Raw genomic sequence first — 16,637 nt, 5'->3', positions numbered from 1 at the left:
ACTGAAGTTTTATTGCTGTGTTTGTCTGTGTTTTTCTCTGACTGATCATAACAATGTGATTAGTGTTTAAACAGAGCCAGGCATCGTCTAAAATACATTAAAAATCACAGCAGAGGTTTGTTACACTCAGGGCTGTAAAATCATGCACAGGAGATTTATGAAACGTGATTCAGACTGCAGCTTTCTGCTATCTGCACACGTTTTCATCATCTACAAAGTGGCTATTTCTGGTCAAGACTCACCAGCATTGCCCCCCCCCCTCTCTTTCTGTTCCCTCCCTTCTTTTTTTCTTTCCCTCTTCATCTTCTCCTTCCCACCTCCACGCTCAAAACACAAGCTGTTGCTTTCCCGCCCGCCACTTTTGCCCGTGATCTGGTTGTTTGAAGTGCAGCACCATGTTCAGAGCGTCACAGTGACGGATGGAGCTGGAGATGTTTCATACCGGTCATAGCGTGTCCAAGCAACATGATGAACTGGTGACATATCATCGTGTCACTGTGCTTGGTTTGTACTTTCCAGCCAAGCTGCCAGGTCAAAAATCTCTATCTTTGGAAATTGAGTGATCACACATGCTGGTTTCTCCTTCCATCCAAGGTTTTGGTTTGACATAACAAAGTCTCCAATTATGATGAGATGATATACAGACAGTGACACTCGTTTGGCTGACTTCCTGTCTGTTAAAGTCTTTATGTGGCTGAATGTTTGTGTCAGGACTGTGCTAAGATGACTGTAGCACAAAATAGCTGTTGTCTATTTGTTTTATTTTCTCCATCATCTGTTCCCACGAAGAATATATTGATCAACAACACAATATGTGTCACATGACGCCCCTCACTTGAGCCCAACTTCACACTCTGAGGGGAAGTGGAAGGAGAGGAAATGAAAATAGGAGAACGGGGGGAGTTTTAAGGACAAAAGTAACAACTCTTACTCGTTCACTCTATTCAGCTGAATCCAATCTCATTGCTTTAATAGGGTGCAGTCAGCTCTTCAGCCTAACCATTCAAGCAGAGCTGTAGCAGGATGCATATTCATGCACTGCTGGTCTGCAGCTTGTGTTACAATGCACATACAGTGCAGCGGAGAGGGGCTGTTAATGAAAGAGGAGAGGAAAGTGAAAGTGAATCTGTTTCAATCTGGAAGACTGCACAGAGCCACCAGTGGAGTGGCATTATGGGAATATGATTAGCCTGTGTGCATTGACAATATGTGTGTAACGGTGTGTGTGTGTGTGTGTGTGTGTGTGTGTGTGTGTGTGTGTGTGTGTGTGTGTGTGTGTGTGTGTGTGTGTGTGTGTGTGTGTGTGTGTGTGTGTGTGTGTGTGTGTGTGTGTGTGTGTATATCTGAGGGGGGGGGCATAATTTCTTGTCTGCTGATAGAGCAAAAGGGAGACTGCAGCACTCTTTTCAAACCTCCGGAGGGGAATGGGGAATGGAAATTAATTAATCTGCCAGAGCTGTATATGAATTTTAATATAATGGTATGACATGCAGAAGTATGGAAGTGATATATGCGTTCCAATGTACTTTGGTTTGCTGTCATGACAGATTTGTGCTGTGTTGTAACAGCAAGTGTATTAGAGAGTAAACCAGTTGCTCATTGGGTCCTCAGTGTTGTTTAAACAGCAGCTTACACGTTAATACATCTTATTTTCTTTTCACAACCCCCAGGCCAGCCAGCTGGGAGTGTACAAAGCCTTTGTGGACAACTATAAGGTGGCGCTCGAGACGGCGGAGAAATGCAGCCAGGCCAACGGCCAGTTCCAGAAGATATCTGAGGTAAATTCATCCTCTGAAGAGACTCCAGGAGCAGTTGGCAGGATGTGAGGAAGACATGTCTGAACAGCAAATCTGCAGAATGCATTAGATTCTGGGCTTCTGTGTCTTTTTGTTCATTTTAACATCATTAAATCATCGTTTTTAGAGTTAAGCATTAAACACAACAGTTGCTGAGAAGCTTATGACACAAATGCTTGCTGCTTTACAGTGCAGAACTATTATTTTTACAACCAATGAAGCTTAAGGGGTAAAAATCAGCTACTATATCTATAACATGACAAACATGTTATAATAGTGATATAATAAAACAATAAACCACCTATTGTCACGCTGATCTACCCTCTGCAGTAAAGTGAAGGAGAAAACAAATGAACGCAGAGGGGGAAGCAAGGCGAGCTGAAACATCCTCTTTTCGGGAGATTTGAACATCCTCTTTTTTTGGGAAATATGGTCTTATTTTGAGGAACACTAGTTTAAAACACAATTAACACATACATGTTGAAATATGCTACACCCAGCACATTCAGGCTTATTAGTGTCCTGACAGATGAGCAGTACAATTCCCAACAGAAAGTTTGGACTGCTCTATGTTTGCTGTACGTCAACACACAGTCACAGCAAGGTGGATATATTTAGTATTGAGAGCTCATGCAGAGGACGGGTGTTCTGGGGGTGGGCTAAAAAACCTCCTGATTGCTTTGAGATGTTAATTAACCAAATATCTGTGATGAAAATGATGCCTGATAACCCTGATATTGCCAAACCCACCCTCATGTCCTTGTTTCCCTGCTAGCAAGATGCAGAAGATTAATTATAATAATGGAAATTGCATTGGGATAACAGCACATGTGACACACAAACCTGTATCTGCATAGCTTTTAAACGTAAGAGCACAGTTACCTTTAATTTTCCTGTTTTTGACCTCCTACCACCCGTGTTCATCTTGCAGGACACTAGCATTGTAGAGCTTTCTTGCACTGGTAGCAAGACAAGTTACACTGATATAAATGTGTAATGTATATTGTATGTATGTATATATATCAACAGGGGTTTGATGAAACCCTTAATATTGTATTTAATATATAAATGATATTAGATGGTGCTGTAGAAGTGTGTTGGTGATTGTAAATAGAATTTACTGTGAGGTAAACTTGTGAAGGTTGCGCCTTCCAGCCTCATTCAGCCGTCTCAGTCTGCTGCAGTGACCCTATACTTCTTCATTAGTGCTATCAGCCTCAGCCAAGTAGAGAGCCGTGTGTGTGTGCGTGTGTCTTGTGTGTCTCAGTGTGTGTGTGTGTGTGGGAGGGGGAGTGTGGTAGTCTGTGTATAATTAATTAAATTGATCATTCCACTCCTCCGTTTCTTTCAGAACCTCAAAGTGAAGGGTCCTAAAGACTCCAAAGATTGTACCACAACTGTCTCGATGGAGGGTAAGTGTGTGCTTGTGTGTGTGCTTGTGTGTGTGTGTGTGTGTGTGTGTGTGTGTGTGCGCGCACGCGCGTCCTTGTCTTTGTATGTCTATTTGCGAGCATGCGTGTACGTATGTGTGTCTAGGCTGGCATGCTGCTCCAGCACTGCCCCTTCTACTTGTGTATGCAGTGGCGGGCTTTGGGAGGCAAACTGCTGCATGTGTGAGCACTCTTACACACACACACTCTTTCTCTCTCTCTCTCTCTCTCTCTCTCTCTCTCTCTGTCTGTCTCTGCCTGAGAAAGGAGGCAGTGAGCAGGAGAACAGAGTGAGGAGAGGAGATGAGGGATATGGAGGTGCTTCTGGTCCTCAGACTGTGTTGTAACTGCACATACGGTAACGACTGCATGATATGAGCTGCCGCCGTTTGATTCAGGCAACTTGGAGTGCTCTTTTTCTCTTTTTTTCCTGTCATTTTTCTTTGAGCCAGGATGTCAGCGTCCTTCATTCTAAGGTAGAATGGTAGCGTACCATGTTTGCTGTGAAGTTGGGACAGTTATCAATAAGCTGTCAGATTGATTTGGGATACCAGCCTGTCTAATAGTCATTTGGAGCTTTTATGAGCTCATGCTCATCACACGTATAGTTTCTGTCTGCTGATGATTTCAGACCTTTAAATGGAGTTAGCTTTTCTTCTGTACATTATGGTGCTGTAGCCCACGTACTGAGGTGATAAAATTAGTTTCTTTTGAAGCGTTGGAGCTTTTGTCTGGCTGCTGTGTAGCGATCCTGTGGAATATGCAGCTCACCCGGACTGACAGCCTGCAACTGTTCGTGTCTTTCAACATCCAGAATAAACAGGAGAGATCAGCAGCTTTGTTGTGTGTATGTTTGTTTAAACGCAGGGCACGTTTAGTCTGTGTAAGGACTGCTGGCCCCAGACTGCTCCTCATAGAGAATACTTATCACCAGTGGATCGGAACAAGTCTGATCTGGATGTGAGTGTGTGTGTTTGAAGGAGCTGGTACACGCCTTTACTCTGCTGCTGTCTTGCAAACTTAAGCTGTTTTGGGGATTTGGCTCAACTAAAGCAGGGGATAGACCTCTTGCTGCAGGGGAAAGAATGAAATGTTGTGGGCTGTCCAAATTATGCAATGATGAGCAAACATGATGGGCAAATGCTTTGTCTTTGTCAGGCTGAGGAAGGGTGGCTGAGTGTTCATATGTATGTCAATTTTCAGCAGCATGTACCTGTGAAGTGTGTGTGTTAATTTATGCATCGTAAATGAGGAAGAACCCAAACATGCTGGCTTTCATGATCACATCTGTTTCTCATCTTTACTACTGAGACTATGCTATGTTATTATATACTACTATATGATTTGTCTGCTGTATCATATGCTACCATGGTAGTTAGGTGGCATGAAGCTAGTTTCATATTCCCTCAACGAATCAGTGTTTGTCAGCACCCAGGGCAGCTGCTGTGATTACTTTTTGTATTGCGGTTGCTTAATTACCTGGCGAGGCAGTCGAGGGATTTCTCTTGCTCAACTCTGAAACTGCAGCTTCCTCTTTCTTTTCCTTCCATGTTTGGTTTTTCATGCTTTCTTCCTGCTTTCTTCCTACCTGCCTGTCTTCCTGTACTCAGTGCTGTTCCACATGATTTACCTGCCCGCCCCCCCCTCAGCCAAATGAACTGACGTGTGCTGTTTCATGTATTTTCATCTAAGTCAATTTGTCAGGCTTGTTAAAATACAGCAAAGCCCACTGTATCATCTGCCTACCACATCCTAATGACTGGGTGGAAATAGCAACACAAGTACTAAATCAAACAAGCATCTGACATCCTGTTTTACATGTAAATGGGGACTCCTGCTCCGCACTGCTGGCGTTTTCTCTCTCCTCCTTAATCCTTATATGCCCTCTCCCTATCTGTCATTCTGCCTTCTTTATTTTCCCTCTCCTATCACGCACGTTCTGTCCTCCACGTCCTCCGACTATGCTCTTGCCTGGCATTTGTAGCTGAATGTCTTGCCAAACACTAAAGGCTGAAAGCTGGCAGTTCCCTTGTCCTAGCTGTAGATCTGCACAATGTGTTTGTTGCGCCTGTTCAAAGACTTTGCCCACATGGTCTATCCCCTCGTTAGCAAAGATGAACTGTCTGTCCATAAGCCAAGTTGTGAAGGCGACCTTGAGAACAGGACCAATCAGAGGCACCTCGCTGTGACAGGTCATCGACTTCCAATAATCCACCGCTCTCTCTTTCTTTGTCTTCTCATCCTCCCCCGTCCTGACTCTTGACTGGACTTTGAACTTCGCTGTCTGTCCAGATCCCAGATGGGATACTCCAAAAAACATGCAGCTACTGTAAAAACTGCTGGCATTAATCCATATCCTGGTTTTGATTGTTGTCAGGATGTGATGTTTCACTGGAACATCGAGTGATCAGATTATTAATATCTGTGCATATATAATCCTATTGGTGTGCATGAAAAAGAGAAGAAAAGGAAAAGAGACAAAGAAAAAAGATTCCTCATCACTGAGCTTTTCTAATCAGAACCGTTAAGGATGAACCAAGCTAGCCTATCGAGGCAGCTCAAAAGCAGAGAAAGGTGTTATCAAGGTTTCTGTATCCTTAATGTGACCTCGTCCAGATTGAAATATCTCACCAAATTTACACAAAACAAAATTTTGTCCCATATTTTGGTTTTTGAGCATAATTAACCACAGCTGTACTTGTTCTTGCCAATTAGCAAACGTTACGTTACAGCTAGCGCTGTCATTATGACGACAATGCTAGCATGATGTTAGCATTTAGCTCAAACATACCAAACCGTTATGCCTAATCACAGCATTACAAGGCAGCCGTCATGGCTGTAGACGCTTGTTTCCAAATAAAACAATAGCCCAAAAGTATTTCAGACATGAAACTCATGTACTCATGACTTTTACCACCGGCTAACATATTCACCGCTAGTAGCAGTGGCAACTTCCATGTACCGTACTAGCTTCTGATACTTGTGATCAAGGAAACCTGAAGTCACCTAAGCTTTCCTACGGTTCCTGTGCTTGTGCTGAACACAGACCTGCAGACACACATAATTAGAGGTGTTCACAGCCCTTCTAGTCAGCGCAGGTCTAGTTAATCCTCCAGGAGGTAGCGGCATTGGTTCGGTGAAGCAGGACCGCTGATGGAGGCCGCGGTATTAATGACCAGAGGGTGGAGAAACTTCAAAGAGCATCAGCAATGCCCTCTAGAAGATTCTCTTTGGTCTTATACAGTAGCTGAGTGTGTGTGTCTGTGTGCGTCTGTGTGTATGTATATTTGAGCATATGAGAGTGAGTATAGAGCGCGTAAAGTTTAATATGACAAGCCTTATCAGTAGATCTGAACATGTTCCCTGTAGGTTCCCGCTCTCGCTCTTTCATTTCTTTTAGTTGAAAGAGGAGGGGAGAAGAAAGGGGAATGAACACTTAAAAGCGAGGGTACCGAGAGAAGAGGAGGGAGATTACATGACTCCTGTACATTTGAAGGGATGTTCAGTGGTTTAAACAGATAAGAGTACCATCAGAGCACTGTTTCTACCAGGCCGCTGTCAGCCCGCGATGACCTGCCCTGCATGCAGAAGGCACATCGCTTCCCTCTGTTTCACTTGGCTTGCTCTTCCTCCCTTCAGTTTCAAAATCAGTTGCTGGAAGTCTTTCGCTGTAATAAATGGAGATTAGCTTGATCACAGAGTGGAACACTGTCAGCTGGTTTCCAAATTTCTATGCCCTTGTAAATCTGGTTTGTTTCTATTGCATATCCTTGTTTTTTTTTTTTTTCATTTTTGAGCACACATACAGAGCAACATTATTATACATTTTTTTTACAATACTTCGTGACACCGGTGGCATTATTATATTGAGACCTTGAGACGTTTTTGGCATTTCATTACTCGGCTGGAAGCCCTCTCTCTCCCCCGTCCCCCCTTGTCTTTTTATACATCTATATGTGTTTCACTCCCAATGGGTTCTCACATTTGCCATCTTGCCTGCTGCCCATCTCTTTGATTTTTTTCCCCACATTTTCTGTCTGTCTGTCTTTCTGTCCTATCTGTGGGAGTTTCTCACCTAGAGCTGTCATGTATGTCAGACCTGCAGCTGTTCACACCACCTCAGCAGCAAAGCCGTCCCATGGGGAAACCGGCCGAGTGTTGATTTGCAGGCTTGGACTGTGATTTAAAGACAGGAGCGGTGGCATTCGGACATGTGTCTGTCTTTTTATATACATGCTTTTTTATGTACTTTACATTTATTTGTGTTGCTTCATGTTTGCATCCTTGTGTTTCAGAGAGACACTCTTAAAAGTCCAGTGTGCAGGCACGCTGTAGTTTACCTAGTAGCAGCCTAAATATGCAGGAGAGGCAAACAGTTTCAGAACCAATAGAAGGCAGCAGCATCAACCCCAGAGTTGGACTGCATGTTAAGCAGCCAGCCTACGGACCTCTGTTTGTGTGTGTGTGTCTGTTTATGTCTCTGTGTGTCTGTATGTGTTCCGTCCCTTCATTGTGCAGTAACAAACTGCTGCATAACCCTCATTCAGTCTATTTAAATAACAATGATATAATCCTCCTCTGTTGATCTTTTTGCCTGCTCCCCTTCTCAGGGAGGTCAAAGGTCAGGGTCAGCTGCATGTGTTGCTAACAGATGATCTGAAAGTGCGGATGCTTCACGCCGTCGACCCAAATATCATGTCTTCAGTCACACTGTAGTTGCTGTGTTTAACTCAGTGTGAGCTGAGTGGGAGTGTTTATCCTCGTTTGAGCACACACTGCGTGCGTGCGTGCGTGCGTGCGTGCGTGCGTGCGTGCGTGCGTGCGTGTGTATAAAGACTTGTGTGTAAGCGACACTGACTCACTGCCTTCCTCTCCTCTCCCCACAGCTCTCCTTTACAAGCCGATTGACCGTGTTACCAGAAGCACCCTGGTCCTTCATGTGAGTACACAGCTTGCGGTCTGCAGGGCTCTTTCAAGACATTTCACCCAAATTGAGGGAAAAAACAGGACAGGATTCTGTTGCTGCTGAATTTTCTAAATGTTGTTTTTGGAAACTCCATTCACTTCCATTATATTACTGTGCAAACTCAGAGTCAGTTATCTCAAGCAGTACATTTACTTTTACCTCACAATTTTGAGGCACTTGTACATTAATATTTCATTTTGATGCTATTTTATACTTTTACTATGTTTCAAATGAAATATTGTATTCTTTACTCCATTTATTTGACAGAATTAATTACTTTCTGTTTAATTTGCATAAAAAACTGATTATAAGCTTATGAAATACAACACAATATTAAGCCAGTGGTTCCCACCCTTATTGGCTTATTGTGACCTCTTTACAAAAAACGGCCTCTGGTTGTGTTCACCCTTGGGAGTAAAACAGCCCAAGTGCTGAAAAGTCAAAGCTTGTTTTTAATTGTATATCACAGTACCCTCCTAGTCTAAATAAGCCTGCCTCTGTGGCTGAGTTAAAGTCAAGTGGAAACTGCCAATCAAGCATGCAGAAATGTCTGGATGTGTTATGTTAGGAGTGCATTGCATGAATACGTTTGCATAAAGTCAGAACAACAAGACGCCAAGTGCATCCAAGGCTAGTGTGAGCGTGTCTACGAGGGTCATGTTCCTGTCATCCATGCAAATTACGAGGCGGTGAAAATTGGTGGTGTTGGTTTTGGGAGACGGGTGCTTCAGCCTCTGTTGTCAGCTGTCCTGTTCACCACTCTGCTCTACTGATGAGAGCCGCTTCAATAAACACACGGAAATGACATTTTCAGAGATTACTTAAGTATTCAATAAGAACACTGTGTATGTGCAGTGCAATCATGGTTTTAAAAACAAGATGAAATGAAATCAGAACTTTTTTTTTGTTAGAACGATTTTTTGTTAGAAGAAGAAAATGAACTTCTAACGATGGGCACAGTAATAGGCATGAATAAAGCCAAAAGGACTTTCATACTGACACATTATTATATATACCAACAATTATTTCTGTGTCTTCACAGGATAATATTTTATGTATCATGGTACAGATCACATCTGTGTGTGTCTTTCTAACCATGTGTGTTTGTGCATGTGTTGCAGGACTTGCTGAAACACACTCCTAAGGACCACCCGGACTTCCCCCTCTTGCAGGACGCTCTGCGGATATCTCAGAACTTCCTCTCCTCCATCAACGAGGAGATCGACCCTCGCAGGACCGCTGTCACCACACCCAAGGGAGAGGTGTGTGTGATTATGTGTGATTATGTTTGTGTGGCTATGTGTAAACTCTTTTTCTCTAAGTATGAATGAGACTGGGATTTAGATTTGACATTTTAATTACCTGCAAACAGCCAGATAGAGCCCACATAAATAGAATAGCAGCAGATGCTATTGAAGTTTTTTCCCAGTACTCTCCAGTTTTTTGTTTTTAGCTTGTTACAGCTGAAGCAAGAGCACCATGTATGGATACTTGACTTTGAAGTTATGTGCTTTGTCATTCAGTGCGGGGAGAGAGTGATGCTGGATGGGGATAAAACAAGCTCTTGTGCATGTAGGAAGGCAGCCAGTGATAATACTCTATATGCATCCTTTGACTGACTGCTTTCCAAAATTGAAATCAGGCTTATTATAGTTCTACATATTTCTACATTTCATACAATTAGAAGTACTTCTAACAAAAAAGTAATGTTTACATTCAGTGTTTCTCACAATACACATTGTGTGTACCCTAATGAGTGCTCTGCCGGGTTAGCATTACACTCTCATTGTTGGATACACAGTGTGTAAACACACACACACACACACACACACACACACACAAAACAACATCAAAATAGTTGCCGCAGAGCACATTCCACACATTGTAGTAGTGTGTTTGCGTCGGTGGCACAACAAGAAGTGACATTAGGTGTTCTCTCAGGCCCGTCAGCTGGTGAAGGATGGCTTCCTGGTGGAAGTGTCGGAAAGCTCCAGGAAGGTACGGCACGTCTTCCTCTTCACTGATCTGCTGCTCTGTGCCAAGATGAAGAAGACGGCTGTGGGGTGAGTCCACTTCACCTTTTCCTCTCTTTAAACAGTCCAAATAGTGTATTTACACCAGAGCCATTTTAATATGCTCCTTTAAATATCAGCTCTTTCACGATTATCCTCTCTCTGCATCTATCTGTATGTCATTCATTCTGCCTTCCACAGTGGAACAGAAAGGATGACACCGGCACTTTACAACAGATTCTGCCTCCCTTTCTGTTCCCGGCTCTGCAAAGCAAGACGGCTTTTTGTAGCCTCTCTAACAAAGAGACAGACTAGCAGGCATTTTGCCTCTGGTATTTTGAAAAGTGGTGGAGGGTAGCAGATATATAGTACATGGTGAATATAAAGTGAGGATGAAGGTGTTTTTCAGAAAATTGTGTAAGCACAAGCAGAGGATCTGTTTGAGCTTCGTGTGTGCGTGTGCATACGTGTGTGTGTGTGGCCCGTAGGCGCCATGCTGGGATGACACTCCAGACCATAATATTCTGATTTACAGGTTTGGTAGTAATGGCAACGCTATGTGTTCCTTCAAGCGAGGGGTGGCTGCAAATGACAGACAAACGGTGAATGTCAACCAAAATAAGATGCAATCACGCTAACAGCTGCCGTCATGCTGACAAAGCGAGGCAATCCTGTAAATGTGACACTCTATCTGTAGACATGTGTCAAGCCTTTAGATGTAGCAACGCACACATACAGCCGTGTTTCCATCACTTTTGGACTTACATTGATTTCTTTGAGATTTACCCCAACCATAACCCCTACACTAACCTTAATATAAAGTCTTCACCAAAAATGTTATCATTTAGATCATGGGGACTTACATTTTGTCTCTACACCTGGAGTAATCACGTTCTAACACACACACGCACACACACAGTTGAAGCAGAGCAGCCATCCAGAAACTCAGTCACCTTGAGTTAAATCACCGAGGGTCCTTAATCCCAATGTAATCCCATGATTACTGATTATCTCGCCTCCATCATATTGGAATTTTAGTCAAATTTACATTGACTCCGTTGCCACACGTTCCGCTTCCTGAATACATATTTTCTCATTTTCTTTATGTACGCTCCACCGTTGCTATTGTTACAGGGCTAGGAGATTAGATATGATTATGTATTCATGTTCTACTCAGTTATGTATCTAATTTAGCCCCACTAGAGCACTAGAAAGAAAATGAATGGATGGTCTGTAAAACAAAGAGATTTCCCAAAAGACTACAGAGCATTAAGACACAAAGGGCTTGATGGTGGAGGGAGGGGCAAGAGATCAGAGGCTAGGGAGTGGCTTTGAGGGGTGTAAGATGAATTTACTTGGTTGATAAAGAAATGAATAGCCCATCTTTCCTGTATTGCTGTTAATATGCATTGAATGGAAGTTCAGTGTTGTTTTTGCTGTAGCTGAACAAAGGTGTCGAGTCCAATTTGAAATGCATGTTTGTAATATACTGTCGTTTCAATGGAATTTGCAATATTGAATAGTTTGCCCAGAAGCCAAAAGAGCTCAGGATAATTTACTGACAGAAATTCAGTCATCTGTTTTCCTCTAATTGGTGTGATGCAGAAAATACACCTTTTTCTCTCTGAAACCACCCTGTGTACAGTCATCAGTGCAATGAGCTTTTCTAAACTTTACTTCTTGATGCTCTTGGCTTAACATGCTGAACGTAACATAAAGTATGAGAACACAAGTTTCCAATATGGATTCTCATTATCTAGCTGCTCAAATGAAGGTGTTGAGTTAACTGAGCAGCTCCCAGGAATACTAATGAGAGTCTACACATCCGTCTTCTCAGCCACGGTGGAACTAGCACTGTGCTGAGCATGCACCGTAGTCATTAATACAGCCTACACGTCATTGATATAAACTACATGAATAGGCTGAAAATGAGTCCTTATTTTGATGTCTTCAGGTCAAATTAGTCAAGAGGTCAAACTAACAGGCTTTTGAATGGAAAAGTAGTACTTTAAGTAAGCATGGCCTTAAATTGCAGTGTTCTCAATTGGCCAATTAGTGTCAGCTCGTTGTTGCAAGTCGTTTTTTTTTTCTTTTTACGAATTGAATTAGTCCGGAGATATATTAATTGTAGCATCTTAAAGCTTCTTTAAATTATAACATCTCTATTAATGCATCTTCTGCATTTGTCATGAAAACAGCCATCTAGACATACTTAATTTGTTTAAGTATTTGGTTACCTTTTATATTAAGGTGGACATATTCGCCATCAACTAGTTACTTATTAGCATGCATATTAATAGTATGCTGGCTCTTTATTATTCATTGTGAAGCACATGTTAATGCCTTATTCTCGGGGTTAGGATTATTAAAGGTTAGGGTTATGTTATTAAGGTCGTAATTTACGTACAACATCTTCCTGACTTAGTACCAATAAGCAGTAATTACGAGTTAATTGACAGAAAACTAACCCTCTAGTTGCAGAAGGTGGTCTTGCAGAATGAGAAATTGATAAGTGCTTTATAATGACTAATAAAGAGCCAGTATGCTGCTAATAAGAAACAACTTAATCGTGAATATGTGTATCTTAATATGAAGTGTAATATAAAGCTTTTGTTCTGTAGATCTATATAGCTTCATGTGTCCTCAACAAATTTGTGATTCTCTAAAAAGAGCAAGGATTTATTACATGATTCTTTGACTAATTGTGTTTGATATCGTTTCCTCTCTCTGTCCATCTGCAGTCGCCATCAGCAGTATGAGTGCAAATGGTACATCCCTCTGGCGGACCTGACCTTCCAGACGCTGGATGACTCCGACTCTTGCCCCAGTATCCAAGTTCTGCCCGAGCACGAGATAGAGGAGATGAAGATCAAGATCTCAGTCTTAAAGAGTGAGATACAGAAAGAGAAGGTAATCTTGTTGGAGCCAAATTTAATGTATTCCTAGAAGAACAAGAAGAGGAATTTTGGAGCAATTATTGTCTGGTACATGTGTAGAAACATAAGACATTTGGTGCCAAGGTACACATGATAAGGGAAAGTTAGTATAAATCGCAGAAACCTCTCTTCTCTGAGCAGACCTTCCAGGCTTCCTCAAAATGAATCATGAGCTGAGTTTTTATTGCTATAAGAAGGACAAACACATACAAGTGACTCAGGTAAGGTTTGGACTGATGTGTCCACTGAAACCTTTACAGCCATCTATGTATTTATCATGGCATATGCAGAGTTTTCCTTACAGGAGCCACTGTACCTTTAAGTCTACACCTCTGTTTGTTTTAGATAGGGTCAAGGTAAATTTGCAATTGTGAGTGCATAAAAACACAGACAAAAAAGTGAAATCCAAATATGGATCAACTCAAAAACTTCATAACTTCAGAAACTGCATCACTCTTTCTGGTTTACTCCTAAACCTAAAACAACTTGAAAAGAGAGACTGGAAAAAGAGATGCTGTGAGCCTCCAACAGTTCCATGTGTGTACACCCCCGCACCTCTGGCTGAGACGGACTGAAGGCTTCAGGAGCAGAGAGTTCCTGTTATTCAACTCTCACAGTGTTAGAGTCGCACACCCGGGGCACAGCCAGTGACCATGGCTGGTATTTAGAGTCGGAGGAGGCCAGAACAGTGAGAGATTCAGCTGATTATAGCCAGGCTCTGACTCATGGCTTCCTGGTGAGGGCTGGGAGGGTGTGTGTATTTGTTTTCCTTCAGTGCTGACAAGAAGCTGAGATCCTTGAATTATATATCAAGACTCTCAGAGCATGGCGCTCACTTCCAGGGGCTTAGCCACAGTCTTTCATGGAAAATGGAAACACAGAAATAGACAGATTTCTATATTCACAATGCTGATAATAACACAACAGTAATGCAATGAAATAAAACATTAAGTTCAAATTTGAATATGTCGCCATTGAATGCTGTGTAAACTAGCCTCAAAATCAAGATCAACATTTTACTGGAGAAACGTTTCTCCATTAATCCACCTTGTTGAATAATTTGGTATCAATTTCAGCACTGAATGAGATTCTGTATGTGTGTTTTCCTGTTTGTGTGTGTGTGTGTAGAAAGCGCCGAAGGGTCAGAGTCGCGTGGAGCGTCTGAGGAAGAAGATGAATGAGCAGGAGTCGTGGCTGCTCCTGCACTCCCCCACCATCCCCTTCCGCATCCACAACAAACATGGAAAGGTGATCTGCGGCCGTCGCCGTCTGCATCCGCGTGGCTGCAACGCTCAACTCTCACCACTAGATGGAGACGTGTATCTGTGTGACAGATTAGATTTATAGTTGGGTTAGGTTTAGATTTACAAACTAAAAATGTTGAGGTAATTTCATGCTGTAGACATTTTTTGAATACATCCCCACATTCTGCTTTCTTAAAACCTACAATGCTTAGTGTATAGATATACATACATGTGTATTGCATTTTTTTTTTCTACTACTTCAGTAGGTATTTTTGTGCTGTGTGTCTAACAGTGTCTCTTCTGTGTGTATGCAGAGCTACCTGTTCCTCCTCTCCTCTGATTATGAGAGGTCAGAGTGGAGGGAAAGCATTCAGAAACTCCAGAAGAAAGGTAACACCAGCCAATAGAATTGCTCTATTGACTGTTTCTGTCTTTAGAAAACATTGTGTGCTTCATCTTAAAGTGGTTTAGAGCCATTTTTTACACACTGCACCACAGCAAAGTGAAAGTTTGTGTCCATGCGGTTGCTGTGTGTTTTTCAGATCTCCAGGCGTGTGTTTTAAGTTCTGTCGAGCTCCAGGTTCTGACCAGCTCCTGTTTCAAACTCCGAACTGTCCACAACATTCCTGTCACCAGTAACAAAGATGGTAAGAGACACTCACATACAATTCCTTCTTTTTTCCTCTCCTCTTGTGTTTGGATGCTTCTTGTGTTTTTCTTGCTCTCTCCTTCCACAATCACAAACACACAGTCTTGCCCTCTCGCTCCTTCCTCTCCTTTCTGCTTTTACTTTAAAGTCAAACACAAAAGCGCCTGTTACACTCTCAGCACAAAAAAGCCACATAATGAGCGAGGGGGCTTTGCAGGAGAGAATCTAGGTTACAATATGGTTCTCATCTAGCTCGTAGCGGTCAATGCCACGCAGTGTGTCGGTGGTGGCCTGCGCTGAGCTCCCAGCTCCTATATGTTTGTTTTTGCTCCAAATCTCCACATTGCACCGCTTTCAGAGGCTGCTGGTGACATTAAAGCCATCTGGTGGACCTACTCTTATTTCTCCAAATGGCATGAGGGTCTCTGCATTCACATGCACCCACAATACACATGCATCACCGCAGAGCTGACAGAGCGCTCAAGACACTGAAAGGCACACTGTCTTAATCTTTCTCGCATCATGCAGAAAAAAAGAGTTTGCCTCTTATACAATGTCATCTCTATGCGAGTCAGCCATTATCTTGACATCCAATACCTTTAAAGTGGTGATCACAGGGATTCTTGCTTTTTATTTTAATGTTGAATTCTGGTGAACTTCAAGGGAAAGAATAAGTCGCTGCTGGAGTGCTCTCTGCTCTGACTGTTATCAGATGTCATTTACCAGCTGAACAGTGGAGTGTAGTACTGTGACTTCTACTTTATTTATATCTAAGGGAGATTTTGTGCTCATGCTAATTATCCAGTTCCACCTTTAGTTGTTCAAAACAAACTCCAAACATAAAACACATCACTTCCAGGTGAATTCCAGGCGACAAGTCCGAGGTTTCATATCAGTTTACAATTTATTTCTGCATATGTTTCAGATTATACGTTTAACCCCTTGATGCCTGAATTTATTTAGAATTATAGTAAAAAATAAATTCTTTGTGTTTTTGCTTTCAAATTGATCCTAAATTAAGAGCAGTTTGTTTATTTTTCTGTAGCACATACAATAGATATAAATTTAGGTATGATGCAAATTAGCGACAACAGGCGTTAATGCTTACATGCAATAAAAATACTTTTTTTTCAAAATTCATAATTTCTCGTTGGAGATTAATAAAGTATCTATCTATCTAAAAGCCACAGAATTGTTTACAACTATTTACATTATAGCATCAACTAGAATAGGGTTCAAACAAACAGTATATGCCCACTTTTTTCAATGCTTAAATGCAGTAAAAACATCTTTTTTGTGTATTCAAAATTCATTTATTTCATCAAAATAGCCACAAAATTGGCTTACAACCATTACATTGTAACAACAACACAACTAATGTAATTTTCACTTTGACCGGTCCGACGAGAAACCAGTGCAAAAGGTTCCTAGGTGTGTGTTGAATATGCACAAACCGGCATTAGAGGAATGCATGTGCGATTCAGCTGCAATGTGTTTTAAAGCGGTATGATACGAATTCGCGACAATCGGCATTAAGGGGTTAAAGCTTCAAAAAGCTCTCTGCACAGTTTAATGAAACCAGTGTTTCACCAGACAAGCTGGGT

At 42.0% G+C, this 16,637-nt stretch overlaps 1 protein-coding gene across 3 annotated transcripts in view; it reads left to right on the top strand.

Moving 5' to 3' along the window:
• The window catches only part of abr (ABR activator of RhoGEF and GTPase), a 121,738-nt gene that overhangs the window by 58,672 nt on the left and 46,429 nt on the right, over positions 1-16,637 (top strand). For all 3 annotated transcript variants that reach the window (XM_041951646.1, XM_041951648.1, XM_041951649.1), the window contains 9 exons: positions 1,671-1,778; positions 3,148-3,208; positions 8,113-8,165; positions 9,314-9,454; positions 10,134-10,255; positions 12,946-13,114; positions 14,269-14,388; positions 14,699-14,774; positions 14,927-15,031. In XM_041951646.1, the coding sequence (XP_041807580.1) occupies positions 1,671-1,778; positions 3,148-3,208; positions 8,113-8,165; positions 9,314-9,454; positions 10,134-10,255; positions 12,946-13,114; positions 14,269-14,388; positions 14,699-14,774; positions 14,927-15,031 (955 nt within the window). The remainder of the gene's footprint in view (positions 1-1,670; positions 1,779-3,147; positions 3,209-8,112; positions 8,166-9,313; positions 9,455-10,133; positions 10,256-12,945; positions 13,115-14,268; positions 14,389-14,698; positions 14,775-14,926; positions 15,032-16,637) is intronic.

This window comes from Chelmon rostratus, chromosome 14, assembly GCF_017976325.1.
Source record: "Chelmon rostratus isolate fCheRos1 chromosome 14, fCheRos1.pri, whole genome shotgun sequence".
In the NCBI taxonomy this organism is placed as follows: Eukaryota; Metazoa; Chordata; class Actinopteri; order Chaetodontiformes; family Chaetodontidae; genus Chelmon; species Chelmon rostratus.
This window is presented reverse-complemented; position numbering and strand designations above follow the sequence as displayed.